The sequence below is a fragment of the Daphnia pulex genome, chromosome 2, assembly GCF_021134715.1.
Source record: "Daphnia pulex isolate KAP4 chromosome 2, ASM2113471v1".
Classification (NCBI taxonomy): domain Eukaryota; kingdom Metazoa; phylum Arthropoda; class Branchiopoda; order Diplostraca; family Daphniidae; genus Daphnia; species Daphnia pulex.
Window position 1 is genome coordinate 1,178,608 of NC_060018.1, and position 18,053 is coordinate 1,196,660.

Sequence of the window (18,053 nt, forward strand, 5' to 3'; positions counted from 1 at the left end):
TCTGCTTCCCAACTCTCTTAACTCAAGAAACACGACAAGGTGTTGATAGAAATCCATTGGCAATAGGACGGAACCGCTAGAGCTGCTGGCGCGGTCCAGGAATCTTTGGCCACATCCTCACGTGTGTGTCCACCCACCAGCCCCCCATCGGTCGCTATCGCCAACAACTCCACTCCATCTTCTCTTGTGTCTTTTCTCTCAAGTTTTTTTTATATTTTTTGTTTGATTCTTTTTCTTTTAAATACCTTCTTATACATATCCCCCCTTTTTTCTTTTATTATTATTATTTGAACTTTTCTTTCTTTCTCTCTTTTTTAAGACACACACACATAGAAAATGTAAATAACTCTATTGACTAGATGCTTATTTGCTTTTGCCAGACGGGTCGACTCTAAATAAAGCCTCCCTCTGGCTCTTCTTCTTCTTCTTCTTCTTTTGGGTCTTTCACTTCTCTTTTTGGTTCCTTATGTCGGCATCAGCAGCAGTAACGGCGGCGTCTTTTTCCTTTTTCTTTTTTTTTTCTTTTCAACTTTGCTGTGGGTTTGTCTCAAGACGTCTCTTTCTTTTCTTTTTTTTTCCACCTTTTTAGCATACCGGGAATTATATGTAAAAAAAGAAAAAAATCAGTTGCATCAGATAGAAAAGTTAAAAAAGCGACAATGGTGGGGGCAACTATTGGCTCATTCACATCTGTGATGCGCCATTTTATAATCACATATCAACGTCGTCGTTGAGAGAAAATCTCTTTTTTTGCCGAGTTTCTAGGAATGGCGGTGACCAAGCCGTTCCTCAAAGGTTTGGGACGTCAGGTCACGCCCCTTTTGTGCCATCTCGTTATCGCGCGCCGGGGCGAAATGGAAATTCACGCAATTCACGCGAGATGATACGAGACGATGACGGAATCTTGCGGGTAACAGTTAAAATAAGAACCGACGAGACCGAATTAGACGACTGCCATCATCGGCGTTATTGAAAATAGCCTCTCAAGTCTCTTGTCAGTGTCTGTCTCTCACCGAAAGAAAGAAAAAAAAGCCTGTGGGAAAACGATGCCTATATTATTTATATCCCTCCCCTCCTTCCAGCTAGAGGACGCTTCCTGTTGTCAATGTCCGGAAAATGAATGTGTATAGGTATACCAGACCAAACCTTAGCTCCTCGGGGCGGCCATCATCGCCAGCTCCCGTAATATAATGTTGTCGAGAAACTACTCTCCCAAGCGCAGCAGTAAATAGTCGTAATAATCATCATAACAACAACAATAACAGTCGAATGAAAAGCGGAAGACCAGAAGTGAAGAAAACAGAAAATATATTCCGGAGGAGCAAAGCGATCGGAGGTGCTGCTGCTTCATATTTTTTTCCTTTTCTTATTTCTTTCCGGTTCCGCTACAGTGCGGACTTTATGTACCAACTGTCAAGATTATTTATCCAGGAAAAACAACAAAAAACAACCTTTAGCCCAATTTCCTCCAACGACTTATAATATAAACAAATGAAATGTGTGTCGGCTGCTGAGTGCAGCGGTCGATGCGGAGGGCACGTGGGAGTCGTAATGAATGAAAGTGACAAGAAACGGCGACTTCTCGAAATATAATTTCACAATCGTCTTAGGATATTAACGGGGGAGGAAAGAAAGAAAAGGAAAAGTTGAACGGATGAAGTAGGGGGTTTACATTTATAATAACGCTTTCCCTTTTATTATATTAACAAATGGAATTAATACAGCCAAAATGGGGTGGTGGTGGTGCTTGGGGTGCGAGAAAGGGTTTCTTTGATGTCTGACACAAAAGGATATCGTCGTGTTCTTGATGCCTTCCTTCTTCCCCAGCATTGTCTCGTTCCTTTTTTATTTTTCTTATTATTATTTTCGTTAAAAGGCCTTTAATGAACTTTCCCTCTCTTGGAAACATGACTTATTGAATATTTCGATTCACCACCGACGCCCGGTTTGGTGGACTTTTTTAAATGGGAAAATGGGGGGGGGGGGAGGAAACAAAAGGCGACTGATGCAAACCAAACAGAAAACGGACGTTTCCTTTTGGTGCGGTTGTATTATATGAATAGACCAAGTGATTGTTGGATCACGATTCTCGCCGCCGCCGCCGCTGGTTGGGTTGCGTTAGAGTCTCTACTGACACTTGGAGGATTTGGGAATCGTTTGGCCAGGGTTCGTTACCGCCGACGGCCCGTCGGGAGCCGTTCAACAAAGGAGAAGCTGATGAAGATTATCGCGAATTCACAGGTGCGCGTGCCGATTATTTAGTCCCCCCGTATATATATACTGTACAGGAAAAATTGAATAACCACGATTCGATTTTTTTGGTTAACCGGCTTTTCAAACATTCCCGGGAAATTCTATTTATTTACTTCTTTTTTTCTCTTTTGAGGGAATATAATAAATAAATAAGCCCATGGGCGTGTTCACTTGGGTGTCAGCTGTTTCTTTTTAACGTCCGATCCGAATCAGCAGCAACTGAAACTCGTTCCTCTTTTTTATTTTTTAAATTAAAAGAAAAAAGAGGAGAATTGAAACAAACAAGAGGTCCTTTTGTGTGTGTTCGATTGCATGTTGAACAAAAGGGAGGGGCCGGATGCTATTGAACTCGCGTTAGTGCAACTTCCAATATAAAGCTTGTACACAGAGTAGTATATAACGTAACGGTCGTTTTTTAACATGAATTTCATATATGCGCTAACTTTTGAACGCGAACGTGTTTGAGGATATATACACATTTCTGGTGGGTGTTATTTTATCCCCATTAGATTTGGTTTTGATTTCTTTGTTTCTTTGCCCAGTCATCAGCAGAGATGAGTATCTGCTGAAGGTTTTTGAGAGTTTTTGTTTTTCAGACGTCACGCGCATTCAGACACAATCCCCCGAGCCGGCCCCATTGTTGGTGGAAGGCCGTCTCCCGCGTTGTGGGGCATCGTTTTCAGCAGCGACGGACCCAGGGCTTCTCCCGACCGCCATTGTTGCCCGTGTTCGTGTATCTATCCAACTCGAAAGCCAATCGAGTTCTTTGAACATCATCAATCTGACAATCGAACCCCAAGAACTTATTCTCTCTCTCTCTCTCTCACTCGCTAGCGAACGAGAGAGGAGATGCTTATAAAACAAAAGAGGCTCGAGGGGGAGGTGATTGATATCCAAGTGATGCCCGTCGTGTCCCGACAGCCTCCTAACAACAACAACCGCAGAGCTGGCTAAAAGCGAGTTCACTCGATAATCCAGCTCGTTTTTCCCACCTCTGGTTTTTCTTTTTCTTTTCTTTTTTTTCGCTTATCCGACGTGAATATCAATCAGCACGCAATGGGACTCTCTCCTTCTATCGGTCAAGTACTTGCGTGCATCTAAACGCACAGCTTGAGGTCCTTATATATCCAAGCCCCCCAAAAAAACATTGCCGTCACGACTTGGTTTGGACGACGACACTTTTCTCGATTCAATTCAAAAACTAGGAAAAAATTGTTTTACCCCCTCGGCCGTCGCACGCATCTGCGAGCAAATCGCCAGTTATATTCTTCTTCTTCATCTTGTTTGGTTGTATATTCAATTGAGAAAATGCACAAGGCGGAATTATTCGATGGGAAACCCCGAACCTTTTTCTCTCTCATCCCTTTTCTGCGCCACTTAAAAGACTCAGCAAAGTGGAAGAACAACCCTCTTTTATAAAGCATTGTTAGTAATGATGATATACAGGGAACAAGACCGGCCATCTTTCATCACAGGCCAATGCGTCGATCAAGCCAAAATAGGAATAAATTCTATTACTTTCCCCCCTTTTATCATTTTTTTTCTTTCTTAAACTTTACTCGTTTTTGTCCCTCATTTTCCCCCTTTATCTTCTCTTCTTCACCTCGACGGTTGTTGTTTACTTTACTTAGCTTCAGCTATTTTTTGAACGGCGTGTACACACACTACAAATAGCGCGTTGTGAAGACAAGAGGGAGGCACACATTTCTATACAAAGTCTCTAGCTCTCCCTGAGAAAAAACAACAGAAAAATTTACGTCGGATGACTCTGAACAAAAAAGGGGCCGCGCTAACAAACAGACGGGCGGCTCATCCCTCCTCAATATTTGTGTGTGTATTTTAGCCGTGATGGCGTGCACCACCGTCTAGTGTGTTTTATTATTATCCAGCCAGCAAGAAAGATGGAAAGATGGAACGAAAGTTTAGGGATAAACCGGCTCAAACTGAAAGCGGATAATTGATGATCTCTTCCGACTTTTAGCGGCCAATTAAATATCGGCGGTCTTGGCCGGTCCCAAGTGGAAACAACACACGTCTGATGGGGTAAATAACCCAAAACGAAAAAAAAAAAAAAAAAAACTCTACTAGTTGTACATACATAGGATAATAGATCCGATGAGAATAAAAATCGACCCGACTCCGCTTCTTTTTAGTTTTTCCTCGTGTCGATTCGTCTTTCCCCCATTGGTCAGGAATAACTAAAGGGCAGCACACACAGGATATCTAATAAACCAAGTTTTCTCTTTTTTTTCTTTTTTCCTATTCTTTTCCCTCTGCACCTGTGGGGGGTTCTTCCGGCCCTTTTCGTTAAATGGGAATGAGGGGGGTAAAAAGGGGAAGAAGAAAAAAGGTTTAGCGCGTCTAGAAAATAGCCTGTGAGATGTGCGGTCGTTGGTATCCGCCCGGCCCGGCGTGTTGTGCATGTCTGTACTCTGCGGCCCATGAATTTGCCATTCGCCGTTTTCTTTCTTCTTTCTAGGAGTAGTAGTAGTAGCGAAATAAATACGTATTTACGCGTCGCGGGACCGGCACGAACAGACATACAAATACCACACCCAGCCAGCCAGGCCCAGTGACGGACGTGGTGGCGCGCGAAGGGAGCAATTTGTTATGCCGCGGCGTCAATTACGGACGGCGGGGCCGCGTCAGTGGCGGGCGGGCGGCGGTAAATCCATTACAGGGATCCAAGGAAAAAAGCTAACGAATAGTAAGGTGCTGGTGTAGTAGTGGGAGGCAAACCCCCTCCACCACCCGAAAGGTCTACGAGGAAAAATGACCAATTCGAGGAAATAACACACCCACGTACACATTTGCGGAGGGGAAACACACACACACACACGACATGACCGGTGTCCGTTTCGTCGAATTCTTTCGGCGACCCGCTCATTTTCGGGTAGTCGACGTGTCCTCGTCCCTTTTTTCACAGTCGGTCAACCGCAAAAAGAAGAAGAAGAAGAAGAGGAAAAATAACAATTTTCAACGAAGCCGCAAGGTACACACATACAGTCCTCGAGTTCATTATAGAACAAACTTGAAGTGGGGGGGTTAAGGGAGTTTACACACAACCGAAAAAAAGGTGTACACGTTATTATTATTATTACCTTTTTTCTTCTTTTCCTCAAGTGTCCGCAAAAGTGTCTTTGACTGTCCTATGTACCTGGGAGTTTGGGGTTTGGGGGGGAAGATGGCCGTTTTTCTTTTCTCGACCGCAACACCGGCATCGATATTCTGCGGCTATACCCGTTAAGAAAGTTGAACTTTTATTTTTAATTTTTTCCTCCGACCGGTTGTACGGTGTAAAATATTTGTAGCAACAACCATACAATCGATTAGTGCCCGTGCAGCGATGGCCAATGATTTCCGACTTCGATTGTTCCACGGAACCCAAAATTTGTGTTCGTTTTTCTTCGTTCCGGGTTTGGGTCCGTGAACCCCCCGGAAAAAAAACCCCAAACGAAATGAATGGAAAAATGTTGTCCCTTTTTCTGATTGTTGTTGTTGTTTCCGCCGTTTCCGCTGTTGTTGTATAACGAAGACGGCGGAGAAATAATGAGGGCGAGATTCCGTGACGCTCGGTCCCGCTATATTTACAACAACCCTTAAAGTATAAGACTTGTCTATATACATACACACGCTCTAGCGTCCATGATATTCACGCTGCTGGTCACCGCCGCCCTCCTCCTCCTCTCCGTCTATTATTATCAGGTAGCAATCAACTCCTCCCCCGTCTTCGCTGGAAATCTTTTCATCAGACACGGGGGGAAACAAAAGCGCATTATATTATCAAGATTGTGTCTCCCGAAAAAAACTTTCTTCTTCTTCTTCTTGTTGCAAGTTGCAACTTTTTCTTCTTTTGGGTTGTTGTTCCGACTGTGATGTCTCCCTCGCAACGCGTCAGCGAGGCCATCGCGCAATTATTTACGTGTATTCTTTTTATATTATAAAAGAAACATTCGTGATATTTTCCAGTCCACCGGGAAAAACTTTGATATTGAAACAGCAGCAGACCAACCCGCGAATAGCTATCCACCCACACACACAAACAAAGGCGGGAAATTCGACATTGTTGTACATTTTGTGGTTGTTTTTTCTTTCTTTTTCTTGGAAATGAAATTGCCGCTGTTTATTATTAGGGGCGAGGGAATCTCTTTTATGATTGTCATTTAGATCTATCCAGAAGAATGAATTGGGAAAAGGGTCCGCCGGCCGGCCAGGGCCGGCTAGCCGCAGCACCAGCGGTGGTGGTGGTAGTGAGGTTTGTCAGTTGTTGTTGAATTATACAACCGAGCGTTGAAGAGAGAAAAAGAATAAATGTGAAGGAGAAGCGTGTCCGAATTAGTGGTAGTCGGAGATCGGCGGTCGGCCAGAGGTTTTTTGTGTAACCGTGTGTCACATACCGCCGGCCCTTGGAGCGCGGTCTCTTTTGACTCGCCAGGTGAGACGGATTAAGAGGCGAAGAAGAAGAAGAAGAAGAAGAAGTTGGGGGGGATACGCGCGCAATTGTGTTGAGAAGAAGAAACAAGCGGCCAAGCCGAAACGACGTTGTCAACAATAGAATGAGAGAGTCTAATACTAGCAGATTGTGAAGTTAAAAAGGGGAAATCATCAGCAGGACCCTCGTCACAGACAGAGAATATCTACCAGGCTGGGGGGAAGCCGACGAAAGGTAAAATAACACCCGAGGTTAAGAAGATGAGGTCGGCCTTCGAGTACTACTCACTTTTTCGGGGGGTCTTTTCTTCATTGCCAGTGTCCTGCTGGAAAAAGACACAAAAGAAATCTGAAAGCACACATACATAGAAATAGAAGGACGCGTCAATATATATTCACTGTGCTCTCTCTCTGTGTGTGTGGCGGTCTATTAGAAAGGTAAAAAGAATGGAGAACTAGATGCACATAGTCATTGACTTTTTTTCTACCTGAGTTGGTTCTTCCTTTCGGCAATGAGGAGCTCCTTATTTTTCATTTTTTGAACCTTGCCCAAGAACAACATTTACACTGGAACCTAACCACGGCCGCCACCATCACAGCACCGGGTTGTCTTCTTTTTCTGGCCTGATGGGGTTTTTCTTTTCTTTTTTGGTTATTTTGTTATTTTTCTTTCCCGCTGAACTGTGTCCTCCCTGCCAAGGTGTATACAAGTCTAAGCGCATCAGAGTATAGAAGGGGGCGACCCATAAGGATAATCTGTTGTCCTTGGCCGCAAAAACCAACTCTTCAGTGCCATGTGGTTGGTTGGTTGGCAGAAAAATTCCTCGAGCTGGAAAATACAATCAACTCTTTTTTTCTTATTTCTTGTCGCGTACCATATGTGTGTGTGTGTTTTTCCGGTCTGCTTTTTCCATTCTTCTCGGGAAAGAAAATATCCATATTGTTTCTCATTTGCTGCTGCTGGATGGTGATGGTGATGGTGATGGTGATGGTAGGGGGAGGAAAAAAGGAGACAGAAGGGACGCGGGGTGATGTCTTCTTGGTCTTTGGAAGATGATTACTGACAGATGAGGTGACCCCCTTTTTCTTTCTTAAGACTTAGACTCTTGTTGTGTCTTCCTTATGTCTCTGCTGAAAGCTGAAAATTTGAAACCCGTGTCGGGTTTTTGTTTTGTCAATCTGGGCAAACAAACAAACGACCGCAAGTCGCTTGGCAGGAGGATTTTTTCCTCGTCGTCACACGCTCATTTGGTCGAGAGACAAACACCAAAAAAACAAAACAAAAACCGAAAAGGAGGAAAAACAAAAATACTCAAAATATATGGAGAGAGAAACAGATCCTCCAAGATGATCCACAAGAAAAACACCGAGATTTGGGTGTTTTAATGTTTTCTAATAAGGGCTCATTTTTCTCGAGAGATGAACTAATTGGATTGTTTCTTCTTCTCCAGTACCGAAAGATACGACCGTGCGGTATTACAACATGGAAGGAGAGAGGATGATCCCAATTTCGCTGGCATCCTCTCAATCCCGTAGAGCCGAGAACAACGGTGAGAAAAACACGACGATGATCCCCGACACCTCCAAAACTCTTTTTTTTTTTCCCCTTTTCTTTTACCGTCCTGGTCCAATTAGGTGGAAGCTATAGTGTATATAAGGCATTCCCCCCACCTCCCGGTTGTGGGTGCGTGTAATTACACGGACGACCGCTGTATATACATGTATAGTAGTTGCCAGCCGAGAGTGCAACCATATAGTTGTTTGCGCTCTCATTTTTTTAACTGTGTTCGGGTGGTGGTGGTGGTGGGCTCATCAGCCGCTTTATCTAACATTTTCTAGCCCCGTGGTCATTTCCTTCTCTTTCACGTTACGTTTATTTGTCTTATTGGTGGATGGGATTCACCCCCTTGGATCACACACACCCGACTCTCTCTCTATCTGTGTGAAATCTCTTAGCGGACCCTTCTTTTTCTTTCTATAGTTGGGATTATTATTATTACCAACAACCACCACAGCGCCCGGTTTGTTGCTTCTATTAAGAGCCCTGCCGTATCAAAGTGGGGGTGGGGTAGATATCCTCTACTTTGGGTTGAGAGAACGACGGACTGATTTTTCTCACGCAGGAGCGAGTTCCCACACATAGACAAATACCATCCCAAGTTCGTCGAGAGAGAAACAGAGAGATATATATACCATACTTTTATTAGGTGTAGGCTCTAAGCGCAAATGCACACACACACACAACATATTTCCATCGAACAACACACACATAGAAAAAAGAGCCGCCCCGGGGTTATAGCGACTGAGAAGAAGACTTGATTAATCTAAATGACTTTGCGGTCGATCAGCCAAGAAAAAATAAAAAAAAAGTCAAAAGACGGGAAAAAATAGTGTGGAAGGTTATTACCGACGTATTGTTTTCCTTTTTGGCGCGTTTGTTTTTCCCCCTTTCAAAATCTTTATTTTTCTTTTTTTTTTGAACCAAAAATTCTTTCCCTTTGTGGGTTTTTATATACGTCAGTCGAAGAAGAGACTTAATCAGCCGGAGCCGGGTTTTCACGCGGGAGCGATGCCGCTTATTCTAAACCGCACAAGAAAAGAAACCTGCGACGAACCCACGCCAAAATATGTAACAGAAACACACGAAAAATACGAACAATTGTTTGTTGAGCTTCTTTTTTTGTATAAATAAATCGACATGAAAGTTTTTTCCCGACTTTGTCTCGGTACAGGAAGGTGGGACTCGGAGCCGAGTCCCGCATAGCACGAGAGGCGGAAAATAAAAGATGGTTCTCGTGAAAGGTTGATTCCTTTTCGCTCCTCGCTTGGTGGAGGTACTACTCGATGTTGTCTGTATAACCTTGTTCGAGTTGGCGTGCGTGACAACAACTCAAAAAGAGATGTTTTGGAGACGGGAATATTTCTCTTACACGGCAATGAAGAAGAAGAATAAGACGGCGGAATGCTTACAGTTGTATCTCTCTCTCTCTCTCTGGCGTCGGGAACAAGCAAACACGAAACCAAACAAACAAAAAACTAAAGAGAAAGAAAGAAGAAAAATGGGACGGAGAAAAAAGACAAGACAACATTTTACGGGACATTCGTGAGGCGCATCTACTTTGACGGTAATGTACGGAAAAGCCGTAGGCGCATTGACGACTCGAATTCACAAAGAGAATGAGAGAGAGGTGGAGAAGGTGCGGGTGGGAGAGACACAAGAAGTTATATAAGATGAATAAGAAAGATGAGCGCTGTGTGCTGTGCTCCTATAAAAAGAGCTATATCTCTTTTTATTTAGTTTTTTTTTTCTCATCTGCTCCTGCTGATGGCGGATACACATAAAACTGTTTTTTTTCTTCTTTTTTTGTGTGTGTTGATCAAAAAGGAAACCATGTTATTTACGATATTAATCGAGCGCTGGAGAGCGGCGGTGGCGGCGCTGGGCGGCCTTGGGGCCTGAGCGGACGTCGAGACATTTTTGGCTTGTCCAAGTTGCTGCTTGCGTCGGGTATAGAGTAGTACCGAGAAACTGTGAGTTTAGTTACGACGCAAGCGGCCATCCGGATTTCCCTCGAAGATAGGCTTTTATATGTGCCTGTCCAAAATGAACGAAAGGACCGTCTCTGACGGACCGAAAAGAAATTCTTTTCGAAAAATTTCATCATCGTCTTTTCTAACTTTCTTCTTCTTTTTTTTTTCTCTCTTTTCCTTTTTATTGTTGTTGTTGGTATTGTGTGTAGTTTCTATACCAAACCCACACGCTGTAAAATGAAAAAGAAAAAAAAAGTATTTGTACCGTTTCGGATGGCGCTCCGATTTCCAGCTGGACGTCCGTCCCTCAAAATGTCCAAGTCTTTCCCCCCGTGCGTATAAAAACCGAGCGAGACAGGATTCAGTCGAGCGCACTCGACACGAGAAGAGAAATATCAAGTCTAATATAGTAGTAGAGTAGGCTATACGCAACAACGTCGGAGAAGAATAGAGTCGAGTTTTGACGTTGGCCAAACAGGACCGAGAAAAGAGCTATCACGCTGCGCCGATATCAGTAGGTAACATCACGTTACGTCAATCTCAAACGTCCACTTTGCATCTATCGCATTAGCATCTTCTTCTTCTTGTACGCACTGCACTACACACACATTTTTCTTTCCAACTTAGATTTTTATTTGATATTTTTTTTGATTGTCATGAATTCTCTATTGGCATTCCTGTTAGATTGGCCGGATTTAGAAATGCCGATCCATAAGTTTTTGGTCGTCTTCGTAACGGCGGTGCAGCTCTTGTCGCTCCGTGTCCAATCTCAAGTGACGTTCGACCAACCGTGCCCAAAGCTCGACGTCGTTCGCGATTTCGACCTCCACAGGGTACGGCACGCACATTTAAATCGGAGCCGACAGACTCCGTCGGTCCATTTTGACCGCCTCCCGATTGATTTGTCGCCATAAATCTGTGACGAATTGGTGACTAACCGGTTGCAAATTTTGATTTGATATTTCCAGTATCTTGGCCTCTGGTACGAAATTGAAAGCTATCCGGCCGTCTTCAGCTCGTTCGCCAGTTGTGTGACGGCCAACTATTCCTTGCTGGCCGATGGCAACGTCCGAGTGATCAACCGGAGTTTCAACACCAGGTAAAAACGTTACTTTTTTTGTCAGTTATTTTTAAGTTTTTTTCCCACTCTCGATCCTTTGAGCTGTTGACGTATGAATGAATACAAACAGAGTGTCCTTTTTCTTGCCCCCGGAGTAGTCAGACGTCGTTGTAACAGACACTCGTATATGTCAGTTAGAAACGCTTGTATAATTATATTCGCGCTCGTCGCCCGGGCGACCGCCCAAAATCCCGCTCCCTTTTTTTTCTTTTTTAACATTTTCTCTCCCGTTGGGATTCGCCATCAACGCCCGAGCGACGACGACTCTATTGGATCAGGTGTTGACATCACGGTGGCGTACATAATGTCGCTTGTTGCTTGCAGCTCCTGCTGCTGCTGCTGCTCTTTTGACTTTCTTCCCAGTTGAGATAAAAAAGAAAACAAACGAAAAACGCGTTGGCCTTTTTTTTTATTATTCGTGCAGGGTGGGCCATTCTGTTTTTCCGAGCCAAACGACGAGATGGGATCGTTTGTAGTTGGGAGTCCTCTCTCTGGCTGGCAAACGACCGGCGCAAATGTTTGTTGATGTTGGCTCGGAGCGACACATAGTCCGCCGTGGTAAGAAAGAAGAAGAAGAAGAGATCGGGACACTACCCGAGTCATTGGTTTTTACCGTGAATTGCCGGACTGCTGGGCGCGCGTGTTTAAAAATAGGTCAGCCCAGTCGAAAGTTGTATGTAGATGTCCGCGTGATGTCCTTGCGCAACGCCAACGCCGTTTTGTGTCTCCTCGGCTGCTGCTGCTGCTGGCCTCCCTCCTCCTCCGTCTCATATTTTTTGGCACAAAGAAGCAAAGTGCGTCGGCCACCACCACACGAGCGAACGATATTATGGTAATCGGATGGATGCGCTTTGCGCGAGCTCTGAGATGTTCAAGGGAAAGAAGAAGAAGCGATTGAAAAAAGAAAAAGACTTGGGCGCGCACGTTTCCCTCCTAAAATCTCGAGGCGACACGACGAGATTGACGACCATCGCCTATGCCGATTCGGCGTGGAGAATTGCGCGTTTCGTCGAGTCAAACTCTCTCTCTCTCTCTCTTGCTCGCCCACCTCCCTCACGACGGCCGCATCGTTCGCCTTGATTGAGCCTCTCTTTTCTCGCACTTTCCGATGAAGGCGAAGGCAAAGGAGAAAAAATACGTCAGGAAATTATGATTATCGCGGCGTGGAGAATGTCTCGATAGGTACGCGACTGATGTCGTGGCACGGCGCCATGCCAAGGAAAAAAAAAAAAAAAGGAAAAAATCTTCTTTTCGATTTGTTTGAATATTTTTTCTGGCCTTTCTTATATAATCAATCGCCCCCCACACTCACAAAACACTTGAGAATTTTGTTCTTTTTCTTTTTTGTGTGTGTTGCCTTTCTGACTCGTTTATATCCCCATTCTATCCGTCTTGGTGTCAGCTCGAAGAGTTTCAACATGGTCGACGGCACTGCCCGGCTGATCGAACCGCCAAAAGGACAGGCCAAACTAGGCGTCGTTTTCCCATCGAATTCTTTCAGCCGACCTGTTCCAGCCGACGGCAACTATTGGGTCCTAGATACCGACTACACCAACTACTCGATCGTCTGGACTTGCCAAAGTTTCAACGGCAAAAGCATTCGTAAAATTTTCATTCATTTTTCCATCTACTCGGCAAACGATTTAGTTTTAAATCCGTGATCGATATCATTTGATTTTTTTTTTTCCTTTTGGGCATTTCTATCGTTCGATTAGAATTTCTCTGGTATTTAAGTCGCCAGAGGCAACCGTCGGAATCCGGATTGACTTTCGTCCACCATCGCATCCATTCGTTTGGTTTGGATCAAAAGTTTCTCAAGACCACGGAACAACGCAACTGCCCGGACGCTCCTAGTGACGAGACAAGCCGGCCAATTCGTCAGCAGCAACCAACTCGTACAAGTTACTACTACCGAGAAAATTAAATAAATATCCCGTTGGGCACTATAGTACGCAGTGCAGTAGAGTTTGCTTGTTGAGTTGTCCTTGCGTTACTTTACCCCCCGTACCGCACCGGCTGCATCTTTAAACCGAAAGTTTCAATGTCCCGTGTTTTCCAGCACATGCCGATGAGTGACAGGTTGGCGGATGGGATTATCGATTTTAAGGGTGGTGCCTCCTTCTTTCACTCTTGAATGTATATATGTATACCCCCTCCTTGTGTCGGGGTATATATCGGCGGTTTGGATCACGCTCTGCCAGTCCATTAGTTGACACAGAGCACTCTCCTTTTTATTTTTATTTTATTTTTCTTTCTTTTCTCTTCGGCCTCTATTGTATTTTTCTCTCCCCCACCGCCAAACTTTAAGTGATGGATGACTCTTTATTTTAGCCACACACACCAAAGTATTTTGTATTCAACCACATCTGAAAAAGGGGCTACATAATAAATATCTCGATCGAGTAACATAACAAAAGACGACAGCCTTCATCACCCTCCTCTCTCTCTTTCTCTTTACCATTTTTCTCTTGTCTCTAAAAAGTCTGGACCCTTTTGTGTGCGGGTTCAAACATTAGCGAACGCTTGATAAACGATCAAATCCTGGCCGCCTTTGACTTTCAGAGTCAACTGCTGGCCGGCTTTCAGGAAAAGCACTTGACCGAAATTCAAGTCTCCCGCAGTCTCGGCGCTGCTGGCCTGGCCCTGCAGGATCAAAAGGACGCTGGCGTTGGATCGGCTGGGAAGACGATAGGCCTGGTCGACGGTGGCGCTGGCGGGCAGACGCAGGCGGGCCATGGCAAAATCCGGCACCGGGGGGAAGCACTCTTGGCAAAAGGCGTCGACGGCGGTCCACTGCATCCGGAATCGGTCGACCGGTCCCGGCTGGTAGTCGAGCATCGAGCACAGCGTGTCGATATCTTTGAATTTGGGCGTCAGTCCGGCGCGGACAACGTTGTCGGAACATGCCATACACTCGAGGCAATCTGTCACAGCAAATGGGCTTAATTAAAGCTTAGCTCAGCTGTCACCCGCAGTCGGCTTATTATTATTATTATTATTATACAGTGTGTGTGTGTCCCCCAATGTACACACACACACATTGCCTTTTCCCATCCGCATTGGTGGCACAGTGAGGTGCACTCAACCGTGCGATTGCTGGTGAAAAACATACCCCCGAAAATGTAAGCGTGAGGAACATTGGGACCGAGAAACATGCTCTCTCCTTCCTGTAGGACGACGTAGTTCATGAAGTAAACGCTCCAGCAACCGACGTCGCCCGGGAAATCGGCGGCGATCCGCGTGAAAAGGTCACACTGAAGCGATTCCTTCTTCTCGGCACCTGAGGGGGGACGGCGAATGTTTTGCGTGTTAGTTTGTTAGTCGGAAAAGGGAAAACTGTGGACGCATCGTCATTTCATTGAAAGGAATATAGAAAGAGAAAAGAAAAATCAGAGCGGAAACGGACTCAGAGACGGGATGCGCTTCTCAAACTGCTGCAGCGCGGATGCAATCGATTCCTCGCTGCTGTTCATCAAAGCGGAGAAGCATTCACGAAGGGCTTGCATTTCCCCTGAATCCGATTCGGCCTTGACTAGTGCTTCACACGCTGCCTTTCCCACAACGGCGGCCAACTCGTCAATTTCTAAAAGTTCCCTCGGGGTAAATAAAAAATAAATAAAGAGATGGAGAGAAAGAAAAAAAAGAGTTAGATAATCGAACGCGAGGGCCTCATTCAAAAGAGTCGAATCAATTTTGCCCAACCTTGGATGAAGAATTTGATATCTGCTATAGGCCTGAAGCCACACAAGGCTTCGAATGGCCCCAGCCAAGCAGTCACCATTTCAGGCTTGTGGTTGGGATCCTTGTAGAGATCTGGTCGAGTGGCAAACAACTCCTCAGCATGTTTCTAATTTTGAAAGCGTCAAAAGACCTGTCAGTGTTGTATGGATTGAAGAGGTGTTTGAGTGGTGTTACCTTATTGGGATGGGCCTGGATTGATAGGGCCTTTGCAACTGATAGAGCTTTAAAGAGGAAGGGCAAGTCTGTCCCGAAACTCTTTTTCTCTGCATCTCCCAGTGAGTCGACATTGTTGAGCAGGTGATTCAGCAAAGGCTCATTGGATGTTTTAATTAAAGATGGGCCAGAAGGGTGAGTTCCCATCCACAGCTCGGCATAGGGATCCACTTCCACAACAGGGGCAGCTGAGTTTCCTTGCGAAAGCTGGGCCACCAGACTCGATTTCCCAACTTTCCCCCAAGCATACTTTTGGACGACGCAGCAAAGTTCCATGGCGACGGTCTTTCCTATTGATATCCAAACAAAAGAGTCGAATTAGAATGTTTATAAATAGCACTCGAGCTTCGTTTTCCAAGGGGTGGGGGGCTAAAAGTTGAACTCTCACTGGGACGGCGAGTTTCCTTAGTTTTCCGACAACTCGCGAACAGAAAATTCATTTGACAAAGCCAACGGCGAGATCGGTCTCGAAAGATACGCAAGATTGGTCAACCATTCTATTGAATTTACCTGCTTTTCCAAGGGGGGCACACGTGTGTTTTGATGTGGAACGAAGAAGACCAGCAGACACTATCGGCTTTTACCCTTGATAGATGACAGCTAGCATCAGCGCCACCTGTCGCTCACGCCACGCATGCAGTAAAAAAAAGTCTATTTTTTCTTTTTCCCCCGACGAATAAAAGAAAACCCCACATCACAAAAATAAAATGTGGAAATGTGTGTGTGTGTACGCGTCATTTTTTTCTTCCACGTAGTATGAAACAAGATCAGAGAAGCAGCTGCACATCGCGCATTTGCTGTGCATTGTTAGAGCGATCCACCTGTGAAATATTATGTTATCCACGCGCGAACCATTTATTCCGGAAACGACCAAACCCAAGTGCCCACGCGGATGGAATGGCGACGGATAGGATTCCGTTATTACTGGCACCCGGGGGCACGACCCCACCACGTCTCTTTTTCTTCTTTTGCTCTCATTCTCTTCTTGTCAAAACGGTTATTGCTGTTAAAGTCTCCCCCCCCCCTCCATCTCTATGAAAGGGAAAAAGCTTATTGAATTATGATTTTCTTAAAAAAGAAGGTGGGGTGCTTTGAATCTCACGAGCCAACCCCTCGACTTCCGGCCAAAGAGCAAGTCTCTTCAACCGTAATGTACAACAACAACAACAACAACACGGGCTGCTCGTCTGAAAAGGATTTGACACACATAACCAGAAAATGTGTACGAAAGAAACCCACATGGGGGAGGTGGTGGTTCAAACTGCTCCGCGCCGATCAAATAAACCAAACATCAGGAGGCATTACGGCATTTATTATTCATGCGAGCTTAACAACACGCCCGATTTTGATGCGTCTGCTCTCAGCAGAGCTAGGCTAGCTGGGAGAGATGCGCTGCGAAGCTCAACAAGGGTTAAGCTGTCCTGCCAAAAAGTTTTTTTGTCTTTTAATACCCTCCCTGGATTTTGACTAAGGATTTCCCATCCACACTCTACAGGATTCTTTAATCTGGTTAATTAATCCAAGTTGTGCCGAATAGATGACGAGGGTTGATCCCGACATTTGACAAGCACCCCCACCTATCCCGCGCGCTGAACTCCCTTAAGTTTAAGTGAATTCTCTACTACGAGGAGATACCTTAGAGAGCTCGTTATCTTTTTTGTTTTCTAGGGTGGGGGTTTTTGGTTTCTCGAGCTGATTGATCTCGGCCGTCTTCTGTCACTCAGACGCAGTCAACGCGGATGCACGCAACGGTTGCATATGAAGCTAGCAGCTATAGCTAGACGATTTCTTGTTTACGTTGGCTACTGGGTTTGGAGACACATTTCTGCTGGCGGGCCTGTTGGTGGAAGATGAAGTCTAGATGGAGAGGGACGGGTTTTTCGTGAGAGGATTTGGCGATATCGTGTATCTCGTTGTGCATTGACCCCCTTCTAACTCCCCCCCTCTCCGTCTTGTATGTCAGTCCAGTCCAGACTTCAGATAGCAATTACCAAAGGCCGATCGATCATGAGAGAGAGATCCAAACCCGAGACACAGCAGCAGCAGCAGAAGCGGAGGCTGTTATATAGAGTGTAAGTATCATTAGAAGCGAGCGAGAAAGGCCTTTTTGTTTGCCAACGTCTTTTCCCAGCCAGGAATAAGAGTCATGTCCCTTTTAACCGAATCAATATCTCGTCAGCTAAAAAGAGTGCGATAGATATACATAAATAACTCGATGAGAACCGGGGGCCCCGATAGATTCTGCTCTCTTTATCTGTAATTGACAATACCAGTCGAGTTTGTTTTTTTTGTTTTTCTTTATCTGTTTAGAGATATCATAGACAGAATGAGTAGGGGACTACAGAAACGACAGGGGTTTTTTTCTTCTTCTTCTTTCCCCCCTCATCGATGTGGAGCACAGCAGAAAAGCGAAGCCATATAAACAGCGATCCATCAGTCCCGTTGCTCGTTCGTCTTCATCACGCCAACGTTTTCAAACCTCCCCCATCGCTGGTCTCTGCTGCTGCTGCTGCTGTCGCTGCCACCAGTGGGGAGTGGCGATGAATCAACTTCACTAGTCTCTCTATATAGCCCTCTCTCACACTCTATATCCAAGTCTTATCTCGATAATGTTACGAATCGAAAAAAATCTTTTACCCCCCTCTCTCTCTCCCTGGATGAAGAGATGAATGGGGAACAGACACCCTTGTAGCGCGCTCCATCAGCCTATGACAAAAGATCTAGGCCGGTTTGGCTGTCTAAAGTTTCGCGAAACTAATCAAAC

General features: G+C 45.1%; 2 protein-coding genes across 5 annotated transcripts; one reads left to right on the top strand and one right to left on the bottom strand.

The window, feature by feature from the left end:
• The first annotated feature begins 10,572 nt into the window (after nt 1–10,572).
• On the top strand, nt 10,573–13,751 carry LOC124188912 (apolipoprotein D-like). Of its 3 annotated transcripts, none has more exons than XM_046581853.1 (5): nt 10,573–10,801; nt 10,900–11,048; nt 11,184–11,314; nt 12,738–12,937; nt 13,051–13,751. In XM_046581853.1, exons 2-5 carry the CDS (start codon nt 10,917–10,919, stop codon nt 13,257–13,259), a joined length of 672 nt encoding a protein of 223 aa, XP_046437809.1. In that variant the 5' UTR covers nt 10,573–10,801; nt 10,900–10,916; the 3' UTR covers nt 13,260–13,751. The 3 variants fall into 3 exon arrangements, with proteins under 3 accessions (XP_046437809.1, XP_046437808.1, XP_046437807.1); XM_046581852.1 differs by having other exon boundaries at nt 10,573–10,729; XM_046581851.1 differs by having other exon boundaries at nt 10,574–10,733.
• On the bottom strand, nt 13,661–15,910 carry LOC124188911 (mannose-6-phosphate isomerase-like). 2 transcript variants are annotated; one of them, XM_046581850.1, is made up of 6 exons: nt 15,800–15,910; nt 15,251–15,579; nt 15,038–15,182; nt 14,742–14,918; nt 14,448–14,615; nt 13,661–14,259 (listed from the first exon to the last, which is right to left on the bottom strand). In XM_046581850.1, exons 2-6 carry the CDS (start codon nt 15,563–15,565, stop codon nt 13,841–13,843), a joined length of 1,224 nt encoding a protein of 407 aa, XP_046437806.1. In that variant the 5' UTR covers nt 15,566–15,579; nt 15,800–15,910; the 3' UTR covers nt 13,661–13,840. The 2 variants fall into 2 exon arrangements, with proteins under 2 accessions (XP_046437806.1, XP_046437805.1); XM_046581849.1 differs by having other exon boundaries at nt 15,678–15,824.
• Nucleotides 15,911–18,053: the final 2,143 nt, after the last annotated feature.